The sequence below is a fragment of the Eucyclogobius newberryi genome, unplaced genomic scaffold (assembly GCF_026437365.1).
Source record: "Eucyclogobius newberryi isolate DKJ021-1_F unplaced genomic scaffold, fEucNew1.0.hap1 SCAF_12, whole genome shotgun sequence".
NCBI lineage: Eukaryota > Metazoa > Chordata > Actinopteri > Gobiiformes > Gobiidae > Eucyclogobius > Eucyclogobius newberryi.
Genome location: NW_027315746.1, coordinates 15,758,309 through 15,772,302, shown reverse-complemented (window position 1 = coordinate 15,772,302; position 13,994 = coordinate 15,758,309). Strand labels below are relative to the sequence as shown.

The window sequence follows — 13,994 nt, the reverse complement described above, 5'->3', positions numbered from 1 at the left end:
CGGGCCCACGACGTCACCATTATGTTCAAAGCGGAAAGGAAACGAAAGCGCACACAATATTTTTGCATCTCGCTCTCTTTCTCTTTTCCTCTTTCTCTCTCCTTGTTTGAACATGGCATAGCGTAAACACATACTTTGAACATGTACAACTACATTAGGTGGCGGTAAATGCACCTTTTCAGTTGGCTGCCAACCGCCAAGTAACACAATAAGTAGCAGAGCAAGTTCAAAAGTTAAACATAAAGGGGAGTGTAGCTTCCGGTCGAATTGAGAAGTCCAGAACAGATGGTTAAATGAGTGTTTATTGTTTCCATTCCGTGTCATTCAACCAACGTCAGAGCTAGGTAAGAACAAATAAAGACTAATTACCATTTTGTCCATATAATCACTGTTACTAGTTCATTACCTTAGCATAACTGTTTCCATACATTTGTCAAATAATTTAAAATGGTTAAATAATACATTCATTCATAATACAAACCTTGTTCCTCTTTCTAGTGTGGGTTTTTCTAACTTGTTATGTTTTTTTCAGTTTTCACCGTTACATTGCATCTTTTCCTTGACTCTAATATTAGATAGATTTATTTGAGATTTCCGTTTCACGGTTACTCCTCACACAGGAAGTTACCAAAATAAAAGCGAAACCTTATCAATTTATTTTTACAGGGAGGGCGTCTAGCAAAAGGGGAACCAGGAGAGAAGCGCGTGCGGCGGGACAGAGGGGGGACGGAGGAAGGACAGAGTTGAGAAGGGGGAGAGACAGAGGAGGGACAGAGGCAAACATATGTGAGGGGCACAGAGGCAGGCTGAACCACTCCTCTCTGTGTTTGGCACTGAGCGTTTTTCTGATGCTCAAAACATGTATGTCACTCGTAATGTCTGCACATTTCTGTACCGTGGTGAAGAAGGATGAAATTGAAAAAGTAAAAAGTGTGCATTATACCTGGAGACTCTACTATAATAACTTAGCTTTGACATTCTAGGTCACTTGACTTAGAAGCTATTGAAAATGATCCTTGATTTTTGAAGATAAATATAAACCTATAAAGGGTTACATTTTGAACCCAAAGGACTATGCCAACTAGGATTAGCAACTTGGATTCATGCTTAATCAGGCTACTTTTTAAATATGTTTATATGTGTGTAAAAACAGACCTGTGGGTGCCCCAATCGTCAATCCTGGGACCCCTTTTGTTCAACCTCTACATGTTGCCATTAGGTCTGTTGCAGCGAAAATGTGTCCTATCACAATTATGCAGACAAAACTCAGATCTATGTTTCATTGTCGGCAGGTGAATATGCACCAGTGGATTCACTTTGTCACTGCATCCAACAGATCAGTTTGTGGATGCAAAACAACTTTCTCCAGCTGAACTCAGACAAGACTGAAATCATCGTCTTTGGCCCAAAGAAACAAAGAGAAAGTGTTAGCGGTCACCTCCAGTCTCTCGCTCTAAAATATACAAATCAAGTCAGAAATCCGGGGTAATAATGGACTCAGACTTTAACTTTAACAGCCTTGTCAAATCAATAACATCAGCAGCTTTTTAATATCTAAAAAAACATTTCAAAAGCAGTGTCAAAACCAGACTTGGATAGACTTATCCACGCGTTTGTCTCCAGTAGATTAGACTACTGTAACGGCCGCTCACTGGCCTCTCCAAACGAGTTGTAAAACAGCTGCAGTACATCCAGAACGCTGCTGCTCGGGTCCTGACAAGAACCAGGAAGTATGATCACATTAGTCCTGTTCTCAGGTCTCTGCACTGCCCCCTGTGGCTCAGAGAAGAGACTTTAAAGCAGCTCTGCTTGGCCTAGCACCAAAGTACATCTTGGGCATGTTAGTGCCATATGAACCATCTCAGACTCTTAGGCCCTCAGGGACCGGCCTCCTGCTGGTGCCAGAGTCAGGACTAAGCAATTTTTTTTAGCTGTGCATAGTACTGAAATTACTTTTCTTTGCACTCTTCCAAGTCATAATCTGTTTTGTGATTTTAATGCATTTTTTCCCCAGTTATGTGAAGCGAATTGCCTTGTGTATGAATTTTGCTCTACAAATAAACTTGCCAGGGCCGGCCCAGCCTATAAGCGAACTAAGCAGCCGCGTAGGGCCCCGAGGCGTTAATAGGGCCCCCAATCTGGCAACCTGTCTTATGCGAAGTGCAAGCGCAGCGTGCGCCACTAGTGTAGGAGCGCTGCTGGCGCGGCAGCGCACACAGCGGTAACATGACGCACAAACCGCATTTATTTGTAATGACAATCTGGCAACCAAGACACCAGACCTGCGCTGATTGGGCAACTTCATTGTGCGCGAGCAGAAGAGCGAAACATAAACACAACAGAACGTGGTCCTCATGTCCAGAGGAATATATCCCCCTGGTGCCGAAAAACGAAAGAAGAAACTTTTTGACGATGTAAAGAAACTGCAAACTCAACAACACTCTCCAGGTATTGAACTTCTCTTACAAAGAGACGGTTAATGCTGCTGTTTAAAACAACACGATTCTGTCACGTTAGTTCGCTCAGGCTGGAGGCGACGAGAGCTCTGCCCCGCGCACAATATGTGTCTGAATGAAAGATAATGAGCTTCACATTTACACCAGCCCGGTAGTGTCAGCTGCAGGTGAGGCCGGTGAGGGGCCTCTATGCCCCGGTCACTAAGAGGCGGAGATCCGGTCCAGACGAGCGCCGTCTCGTCCAGAACCTCTGACGTGAGACTTTGGAGTGAACAGTGTGCGGCCCTGTCCCGGGCCCCTGTCCCGGGCCCCTGTGCAGCCTCAGTCAGAGATGAGCGGGTTTGAGTTTGCGTCCCCTCTCTCTCACATCACCATGTGTGAGATCAATCGTGACTCGTGATGTCTGTTTTACTTTGACTTCTTAAAGTGCAATAAGAAGAACGTAAAGGTTTATGCATGTCAGGTCCATCAGCCAATCACATTGCAGCATTGTTTCACACAGAGTCCAGTGTGTGATGTTCTGATCAGAACAAACATTTATATTATAATTAACTTCTAATAGAGCAATAAAACATTTCAATTTATTTAAAAAGCATCATTAGACTATTTGTTATAAATTATAATAAATTGATAGTGAAAAATAACCAGACATATTATGATTGCGTCTGTTATAGAATAATACTATATATTTTTATACAAAAGTGGCAAAGTTGCAGAAACGCAGTTTCTTCACTATAGCTAGGTTTGGACCTTCACTTCTAGTTCTGTTCATTCTCTGGGAATAACATGTTTGCACTGTTTTATCAGTGTTAATTGTTAATCAAGCAATGCTTATGCCATTTGTTTAATTTAATATAACTTGTTTTGTCACTTTGGCAAGAAGGAACAGTTGGGAGCTGTAAAAGATAAATTAGTAAGGATAACTATTACTTTTTTTATTGCACGGTTTTTAGTGCACGGTGGCAAAGGCGGTTAGCGCTCTTGCCTCCCAAGAAGGAAATCATGGGTTCGATTCCCGGACCAGACCAACATAACATGATCTCTCTGGGTGGAGTCTGCATGTTCTCCCCGTGTTACCGTGGGTTCTCTCCGGGTTCTCCGGCTTCCTCCCACCATCCAAAGACATGCATGTGTTAGGTAAAAATTGGTGACTCTAAATTGGCCCTAGTGAATGAATGTGAGCGTGAACTGTCTGTAATGTCTATGTCTCTGTGTTGGCCCTGCGACAAGTTGGCCACTGTCCAGGGTGTACCCCGCCTAAGGCCCGAAGTCACTGGGATAGGCTCCAGTCACCCGCGACCCCGAAAGGGAACAAGCGGTAGAAAATGGATGGATGGATGGAACTATTACTTTTACATTTTCAGTTAAAATGAATCAATTTGATCATAATTATTTTCATAGCCAATATTGTATTGAGTAATTAAGTACACTAATGTATTAATAACTGGCTTTAGTCATTTTCTCCTGGCACATTTTCATCACATCATCATTTTATAGCATTACAACCTCAACATTTTACTCTTACTTTAGCCGGTTGGACCACATTAAAATGCACCAGAAGACCCAAAAAAGGTCTGAAAATTTCAGGGGGAGGGCCCCCAGACCCCCCCTGTTCATTAATTTAAACTAATGTGCTAATGTGGCTGTAGACCTTTAACGCCCACAAATACGCCCAAAAACATATCTGGGACGTGTGTTATTTGTACAGGGAGTAGAGGTGATGTCAGCGGAATACCAAGTTGCATTGTGGGATTTAAGTTATCAATATTTGAGCTTGTGAGGGGTTGAGAATAAACTAACTGGCAAACGGATGCCCTGGAGTTTTGGTGCGCTTTGTTTGCGTTGAAGAAAGTTCCCATATGTGAATTGTTTACTGACAATGGCAATAAAACTGATTCTGATGACGTGGTGAGGGGCCCCCAAAAATGTTTTCGCTTAGGGCCCCCTGAAGGCTTGGGCCGGCCCTGAAACTTGCCTTGATATTTTTCAAGATAATAGTTTTAAACAAACACTTGCCCCTGCGAAAGTAATTTAGAGACTGGTGAACCAAACAGCACTTCACAGCACAGCTTCCCACACCGTGCGACTGCAGGCGGGGCACACTCGGAAGAAGCTGCCGCTGTAGTTGCAGAGGCGAATGTACGCGGTCATTTCTCCAAATGTTTCACGCCCCCTTTGGCACGGCTCTGCGCCCTCCAAACGGGCACACACCACACTTTGATCTTTACAATTATCTATGGAAGAAATACATTATTCTACAACAGCCTACAACAAAGAGCCAAAAAACAAATGTGATTTATAAATAATTTATTAAGATACAGGTACAAAACACCTCTCACTTGATCATAAAACAGACCAGTTTTTTCTAATTTTCATCTGAACAAAAGCTCTAACTTGAATTGCAATTCAGTGTTCAAGTTGTGACATTTACTACACCAAACGGCTCCTAAAATGGTGTTTTTGTATTTGTTACAAACAACTGAAGGTCAGAGATCCATTCCAATTTCAGTTCTATCAGCGTGCGATATGGCTTTAAACCATGACATTTGATGTTCTGTAGGGGAAATTACACTGGACAGAGTGAAATTCAAGTTATATTTATTAAAACAGGATTCTCCCGTACTGAAAAAGAACACAGAATTACTGTACATACAAAGGAAAAACAGAGCAGACAGACAAAAGGGTTTTAAAACTGGACGTGGACACATCATTTTTCTTAATTTAGTCTTGTGCTTTGGCCTTTAAAAGAGTAAGTGCATCATTATGGGACTTAGAAGATGCACTTAAGATCAACAGCGTTATTAAAAAGTACTAATTGGAGAATTTGACCTAAAACCATAAAGAGAATAATAATGGTGTCGATATAGCTTTACTTTTACAAAACAAATGCTTTTGAAAGTCTCTTGTTCTGAAATGGGTTCAAGTTGGGTCCTCTGAACTTTGATGTTGTGGTCTTTAAACCGTTTGATTAGAACAGGACAACTCAGGTTCACAGCAGCTGTTCTGGCGGCGTTTTCAGTTTCTACCTTCTAGGGCTGTGGTTGCCCCAAAACTGATCCTGTAGACGCCGACTTATTTTGAGAACTTGTACAAATGTTGGTCTTCACACGAGCTCAAGTACCTGTAAGGACGAAAAAAGTGGATTAAGTGTTGTCAGACCTGTCGGGATTTTAAAGCAACAAGACTATCCAGTGTAGCAGGGTTTATACTTCATGGCAAGATACTTTACTTATGGGACTCTTGAATTAGGTCTTATTATTAACAGTAACTAAATACAAATAACCAACCTTGATTGTTCCCTGACTGTTTGCAGCGATTAACACATTTGACTCCTAAAAATAAAGTGCAGTAAATTAATGTTACACAAAACGTAAATCCATCTTTTAATGTGAAATATCAATCATGTTTGTCAACTCACTCCGTCTGGCAAGGCCCTCCAACAAACTGCACTGACAAACTCGTTGGTGTCATCTTCTTTCTTATCTTTGTCCAAAACACTTTTCACGGTGTCAAACTTGAACGTTAGCAGTGTTTTTGAAAGTCCTTTGTAGTACAAGTACAGCGAGTTGTTTTCGCTGCCTATAGGGAACCAGACCACGATGACAACATTGTGCCATTATCTCACAATGATTTTCTTCAAAGTTTTGAGTAAACACATACCACAAGCCACATAGTCTCCATTGGAAGCCAGACCGACAAAGTTCTTCTCGTTGATGTGCCCCTTAAATGAACGCAGACAATGGGTTTTGTTGACGTTCCACAACTTTAGCTGACTGTCTGTAGATCTGCAAAGTTCAAAGTGTTAGTCAGCATGTAATAAATATTTTAGCTTGAAAGGGGGGAAAACAATACTTACGCTGAGACTATTTCATCTCCATTCACAAACTTGGCATAAGACACAGCTTTTCTGTGGCCTTTGAAAACCATGATTGGCTGCTTAGTGTTACGTAGGTCATAGTAGTGAACACAGTGGTCTGTCAGACGAGAAATAAAACATTCTTTAAAAAGGACTTTACCAAATAGTCGAAGCAACATTGACACCCAGTGATTACTAATATTACTAATATTTAAAAAATCACATAACTGTTAATGACTCAAAGGAGGCAGCTAGATGTTACAAATTTAAATTAAGTTTTGTGGATTTTAAAGTATGAAGAATGTAGAATGAAGTAGTAAAAAACCCTGGCTCTTTGCTCACCTGCACAGCCAAAGGCCAGGTGATATCTGGACGTTGGACTGAATTTAACACAGCAGACATTTGCCTTGGCTTCAATACTGGCCACAGAATTGTCAAGATTTGTTGACCATAATTTTACTAAAGAAAAACAACAAAAATACAGATTTCTGTACACCAAACACTTGTTTCAAATATACATTCCAACCTCACTTAGTTAATTTACCTTTAGCATCATCTGAACCTGAGGCTAAGAGCTTGGGGTCCATCAGATTGAAGTCAACACTCCAACACCTCTTTTCATGCTCCTAGAAATTATATAACATTTTTAGAAACATACCAAGAAACTGATTTATGTCAAATCAACCAAACGTAAACAAAATATTTCACATCTCATCAGAGCAAGCGATAAAATGATGTACCTGATAGACTTTGGACCTCTGACCGGTAAATCCATCCCACAGGATGACAGTCCCCTCATAGTCACTGCTGGCCAGAAGGTTCTTGTGATAACTGCTCCAGCTGATACAGCTGATTGACAAAGAAGGAATATTAGCTGTGTATTTGTGTAGACAATACCTGTATGTTCTTAATCTCTTTGTCTGTGCCCACACGTTACCTGATTTTAGAATTGCAGGTCATTTCATTGACTGGATAGTGAATATCTACTGCATCTTGGATCACAGTGCCGTATTCAAAGACCTTTATTTTCTTGGTCACACCGGCAATGGCAAAGTAGTCACAGTCACGGTCAAACTCAATACTGAAAACAAACACAGACGTCACTTTCACTTCCAAATGGAAAGATGCCACATTACACAACCACTCCTACCTGGACACTATACTAGAGCCATTATAGAGGTCACTGGCGTATGAAAGGGTGGCGAGGGGGCGCACTGAGTTGTAGCGGGTGAACTTGGATAGACACTCCATAAAGTCATCCAGCTGATTCAGATTCCTGCCTTCATCTAACAAAAAATAATGAGTCACCCAGTTATTACAATTGGCATGATACACTGCCCGTCCAAAAAATGAACTCGCCACTTGGATTCAACTAAGCAAAAACTCCTACTCGAGCCTCCTACTGGAGAATTACTGCATGGGTGGTGATCTTTCAGCTGCTATTTAAACCCAACTGATGCAGCGAGTGGCTTCTCATTTCTGAAACAACCATGTGGAAAGACTAATCCCGTGGTCATTGAAAAAAAATGTCTGTTTAGAAGGTTAAATCATTGGCATCAAGCAGAGAAAACATCTAAGGAGAAGCAGAAACTAATGTACTACAGATCTGAACTCAAGTGAGTGTTTGGGATGAGCTGGAGGAGGCTTTGTGCAGTATTCACTCTCACATCATCAATACAAGATCAATTGGGGAAAAATAATGCAACATTGGATCCAACTAAATATTTTAATATTGCAGAAGCTTATTGAAACTGTGCCAGACTGAATGTGTTGTAATCAAAGCTAAAGGCGGCGGTCCTACAAAATATTGTAATAATATTTTTTCTGTGGTGACTTTTTTTTTGGACAGGCAGAGCATCTCATTTGAAGACACTTTTACAAATAGAATTATCACGTCAACAGCTGGATCGATACCTGTGATTCTGGACATTTTGTTGGAGAAGTAACACTGCTCCAAGTCCTCAAAATGTGCCGTCAGTCTCTTTCTTCTCGATGCTAGTGTGCTGTTGTACCAAGTCTGTCTTTTGCCCTGTGATGAACCACCAAAACCCGGCGGCTGATTATAGTCTGGTGGATCAATAATACTACTACAACTGCAAAAATATAAGCAACATGTTACGTTTAAAATAAGCAACATGATGATAATTGAAGAGTACTGATTTTCCAAAGCTATAATTTGCTGCGCTGTACCTGGGAGCTGGAGAGGGAGCCTCCACATTAGGCACTGTGCCATCTGCCTCACTCATCGGAGAATACAGCCCACTCATCTCCTGGAAAAGTGGACACAGATGTTGACTTTGACAATAAATATGACGTGTCAATAGTATGAAATATTCTGCAAAAGAGAGGAGTGGTTTACATTTACCTCAACACGTTTGATGTCTTCTTCAAGAAAGTTGAGCTCTTTCTGCAATTGCTCTAGTTGCTGATGACAAGTACATATTATAATAATTATCTTCAATTTATGATTTCAAACTCACAAACAAAAGAGTACCTCTCTCTTGTTTCTCCTCGCCTCTTTGAGAAACTCCATTAGGATTTGTCTTTGCGCTGCTTGAGATTCCTATTGAAAAAGAGAATGTGTGAAGGCCATCTTCTTGCACTGATAATGACTCAAATAAAAAAAAAAAAACTACTCAGAATCCTCAACAGAGAAATGCAAATACAAACATAGGGATGTCAAGATTATTTGACAAGAAAATCCAATTCTAGGGTATTCATAATATTACTCGTAAGGACTAAAAAATTATAAATAGTGACAATTTAAGAAAATAAAAGACATTTTAATTGAATTTACATTTGAAAAAAGTAAAAGTAAATCTTCCGTCAGGTCGTTTGTGTCACATATTACTGAGAAAGTTTGATTTCATAAAAGCTGTTCATATATTGAGGGTTTGGTCATCTATTTCATATTGTGACATCCCTACAACAAAAAGGCATTCCTTGTAATGCAATGTTGTTATTGAAAAAAGTAGTTTTGAAAGTTCCTCTGGACGACACAAGAAGAGGAAGAAGGAAACAGCCAAGAGATACAGTAAGATGAATGTTACAGCCAGACTTTGAACTTGGATGTTAAATTCAAAACTCTACTTCTTAAGTTTATTAAAAACTTGACTTATTAGTTTATTCAAAACGTGTCTTCTTACCGACTCAAGTTGCTTTTTTTTCTGAACCAGGAGCTCGAGCATCAGATTCACATTTGCTAGGTCAAGGTTCTCCTGGTCTGGGCTCAGAACGTCCTGGAAGACCTGCCACCGTGATCCATTCTATGGGCAACAGAGCGTCATCAGTCTCAGGAAGAACAGGCAAAAGGGACACATCTGCATTGTTTAGTCTATAAAAGTAAAGCCAATGATGCCTTAGTCGACCAGATGTGTTCATTAGTCAATTCATTATTTATGTGGGATTATAAAGGTTTTTAATGGACAAGATCAAAAAGGAGAGTGCATGGAGTGAATTTGGGATTGAATTGGGAATTAAATCTGTTTTCTTATATACAAATATGCAGTTTACTAGTACTCCAAATATATGGTTGGATTAGAGAGAAATTTGAGACATTTTGCTAATGAAACCCCTTTTAGTTGACTAATTGATGCACAGGGAATGTCAATAGTTGAGCAAGAATTTACTCTGTGTGTTAACTCACAGGATGATCTAGTTTCAATCTTTTCTCCTCTGATCTTTGCTTCTGTTTGAGAATCAGCTCATTTACTGTAGGGTAAGAAGATAAACGTGACAAAACTACAATAAACAAAAAATGTATATGCATATACGAAGTTAAACTTACCAAGAAAGTTTGGGTACAACTGATCCACATTATCAACAATATAGTTACACTTCGGACACCTGTTGCTGTCCTCCAAACTTCGTCGTATGCATTTGAAACTGTAAACAAAAATGTACTTGGTAATAAATGTATGATGATGTTTACCGGTAGGTTTCATATAAGCCAGCATTTTCCATTAAAAAAGGCGAAATGGACGATTTTTTGCCAATTTGAGAACTCAAGTGGAAGTGCGCATGCGGACGCACAAAAAAGCCTTGTTGCCACATGTGCGTTTGTTTATTAGCACAATGGATCGCATTGCATCACTCGTCTCCCGTAGAATTCCGTCTCTTCAGAGCCAGCTCGAACTGTCTTTCTCTGTCTTAATTTTGTCCTGAACACTGAGGGGACTATATTATAAGATAAGATAAGATAATCCTTTATTGTCCCACATGGGGAAATTCCATTGATGCAACGCAGGTAGATACAGAGATAGATACAGAAGAAAAGAACAAATAACTTATGATAGATACATGCGCTTAGACACAGGGAAACGTGCTGCTCTCCTGGTGATGAGCCAGAACGAGGCTGCAGGTGAGCGGTAGGTGCGTTCTATGATTGATACGTGGCAGGACTAATCGGCAGTCCACGCCACGAGGAAATGAGACTCAGATTTGGGCCAAGAAAATCGTCGTTAATCGTTAATAGAGGAGGCTAAAATGGCTCCCCATAGTGTAGTTGTTTGCCCTCAAGCTGAACTTAAAGCTATTTAGTCTGTAAACAGTGAAACATTAAACAGTGTAAAAAAATGTGCATGCCTTAATTCACTGATCAAGCTGTCAAAACTGCACAGACTCAAAACCAAGAGTAAAAAAGAGAAATTTAAGCCATATTATAACATTGCCTTTTTCAACTATTTCATTATAAAAAAACTACATTTTTCTCAGAAAGAAATAGGGTTGTCATAAGTATCAAAAATCGGATATTTATCCATACTAAAACTAGTATCAAAAATAGATACTCAACACACAAGTATTGATCTAAATTTTAAAAAAAAGCTATTTTAGAATGTTTATTTTATTAAACCATGACCTAATGACGAACATTTTTGAATTATCATTGTGGTATTGAAATTGGTATTGAGAATAAAGTATTGTCTTTAACACTAGAAGGCAAACTGCTACTGCGACAGATTTAGTTTGTTGCAATATCAATTATTGCCTTAGCCAATATCAATACTCTAGCAATGTATTGTTTGAATCCGATGAATAGGTTGTATTGGAGCCGGATTCATGTATTCAAGATTTTTCCCATTAAAAAGGCATAATACCCTATGTTTTATATTCTATGTTTATATCACCAAGGAAAAGGCCCCAATTTTTCATAATTCAGAAACAAATGCATAACATCAATGTGCATAAACAGTAAAGTGTGCTACTGTTTTTGCACGTTAAAAAAAGTCATGCACTTCAATATTTTGTTTTGCAGGAATTGACACTTACCAAAAACTGTGCCCACACTTTGTCATGTGTGCTTCTTCAATCATCTCAAAACAAACGGGGCTGTGAAAAAGAAATAAAATTAAGATTGACTCAAGACTTTCAAAGCCACAACATTCACCCCTGCCACACTAACCAGACAAAATCGTTGCTTTTATCCTCATAAGAGTTCAACAGTCCATTGTAAAGTGGGGCTTGGTGGAGGGACCTCTTTCTGCTGCTGGTGGAGGCTGAGGGTCTGTTCAGGGAGGCAAACCCGGCCCTGGATGACGGAGACGGCACTGCTACGGACAAACTTGGCACCGACAAGACGCTGTCACTGCCAGCGGCTGCTGATGCCGGGCTCCGAGAAGATGGCACCACATTTGTAGAACTGTTCCCATTACTCGTAACTGCGCCGCTGCTTCCTCCGCCGGAATTGGAGCTTCCAGTGCCGCCGCCTCCACTGCCGCTGGTCCCGGGCACCGAACTCGCTCCTCCGACAATGTTTAGCTGCGGTCGGCTGCTTGACATGGTGCAAAGCCGACTAAACTCCCGCGAATCCCGAATATCTTGCCGTTTAAACCATCCGGGCTGCACCGATGTCTCCCTCGCTCTCGAGTCTGGACGCTAAGTTACAGCAGCACTTGGCTAACTAGCTTGTTTGTATGCTAACATCACTGAGATTGAACTGTGGTCAAAACATCCAGAGAGTGATCCAAATCAAATGCTTTGGCGTAATCGCCGCGCCGGCACATCGGCAGGAATGGCTCCGAATAAAAAAAGCAAAAAGAGACAGAAAATAGCAATGCTAGAAAAATAAAACAGGCTTGTTACGGTAGTTACTGCGTTGTCCAAAGATTAGCCGGTGTTGCTGCTGGAGCTGCGAAGAGGTTTTGGAGTTTGCTCGGTTGGTTTTATTGTCAAATGGTGACCTCTTGTGGATTGGAGTAAAAATACATTGTTCAAAGTAATTTAGCCAAGGAGAGTGCAGTGTATGTTCAACATACATTATGTCTGTGTGTCTTCATCTGTCTATCGATCTATATATATATATATATATATATATATATATATATATATATATATATATATATATATATATATATATATATATATATATATATATATATATATATAATATCTATATATATATATATATAATATCTATATATATATATATAGATAGATAGATATAGATATAGATATAGATATAGATATAGATATAGATATAGATATGATATAGATATAGATATAGATATATTATATATACCCTCCTCGGGTCTCTATTTATCCCCCTTCAAGCTTGGGTCCTCAAGGCCTAGGAGCTTCAGGGTTTTGCGCAGTATCTTTGCTGTTCCTAGCACTGCACTTTTCTGGACCGAGATGTCTGATGTTTTTCAGCACAACCTTGTGTGTACAGTAAAATATAAGGCCACAAATGTACAATATATCTTTATGCTTAGGTATTCCTTCTTTCCATTGTTTATGGACAGAATTACTAGGTGCTGTCAGGGATCGGAGGGAGTCCAGTTTGGGAACCACAGGATCTCATCTCTACTGTTTGCATATGATGTTGTCCTGGCTCCTGCAAATCTGGACCTGCAAAAAGCACTGGGACAGTTTGTAGCCGAGTGTGAAGCAGCTGGGATGAAGATTAGAAAACCCGAGGCCATAGATCTCGACCATAAACAGGTAGCTTGCCCTTTGTAGGTGGGTGAGAAATTCCAGTATCTTGGCGAGGGAAGGATGGAAGGTGAGATTGACAGGTGGATCGGTGCAGTGTCTGCAGTGATGCGGTTGCTTAACCGGGCTGTTCTGGTGAAGAAGGAGCTGAGTCGAAAGGCAAAGCTCCCAATTTACCGGCCAATCTACGTTCCTACTCTTACCTATTGTCATGAGCTTTGGGTGATGACCGAAAGCATAAGATTGCGGATACAAGCACCCTTAGAGATAGGGGCTCAGTCACACGGGAGGAGCTCAGAGAAGAGCCGCTGCTCCTCAATGTTGAGAGGAGCCAGCGGAGGTGGCTCGGGCCTCTGTTCCGGATACTAGTAACGCCTCCCATGTGGTCTGGGCATGTCCTACCGCGGAGAGGCCCCGGGGAAGACCCAGGATACGCTAGTGGTAATATATCCCTTGGCTGGCCTGGGAATGCCTCAGGATCCCACAGAGGGGCTGGAGGAAGTGTCTGGGGTGATGGAAGCTGTGTAGTTCCTGCTTAGACTGCTGCCCTCGCAACCAGGATATGTGAAGAGAAGATGGGATGGATGTTTATGTACAGTTCAGCATATTGACAGGATAAATGGCAAGTAAAGTGACTTCAGTGTATTGTCCTGGTGATAAGTCACAGTACAGTATTTACATCATATTATAGTTTTACAAATGATTAATATAGGTCTAGCAGTGTTAGCTCAATGTTTGTGGGGTCCTGGTTA

At 40.6% G+C, this 13,994-nt stretch overlaps 1 protein-coding gene across 3 annotated transcripts; it reads right to left on the bottom strand.

Annotated features, from left to right (window-relative positions):
• Window positions 1-4,748: 4,748 nt before the first annotated feature.
• On the bottom strand, window positions 4,749-12,463 carry cop1 (COP1 E3 ubiquitin ligase). Of its 3 annotated transcripts, none has more exons than XR_011926059.1 (20): window positions 11,714-12,463; window positions 11,581-11,640; window positions 10,100-10,197; window positions 9,959-10,023; window positions 9,459-9,578; window positions 8,807-8,875; window positions 8,678-8,737; window positions 8,503-8,582; window positions 8,227-8,405; window positions 7,463-7,598; window positions 7,250-7,393; window positions 7,053-7,161; window positions 6,857-6,938; window positions 6,655-6,771; window positions 6,313-6,430; window positions 6,117-6,241; window positions 5,875-6,035; window positions 5,744-5,788; window positions 5,446-5,577; window positions 4,749-5,401 (listed from the first exon to the last, which is right to left on the bottom strand). XR_011926059.1 is itself a non-coding variant. In XM_072440949.1 (19 exons), exons 1-19 carry the CDS (start codon window positions 12,088-12,090, stop codon window positions 5,560-5,562), a joined length of 2,163 nt encoding a protein of 720 aa, XP_072297050.1. In that variant the 5' UTR covers window positions 12,091-12,463; the 3' UTR covers window positions 4,749-5,559. The 3 variants fall into 3 exon arrangements, 1 of the variants encoding a protein (XP_072297050.1); XR_011926060.1 differs by having other exon boundaries at window positions 4,749-5,407; window positions 5,452-5,577; XM_072440949.1 differs by having other exon boundaries at window positions 4,749-5,577.
• Window positions 12,464-13,994: the final 1,531 nt, after the last annotated feature.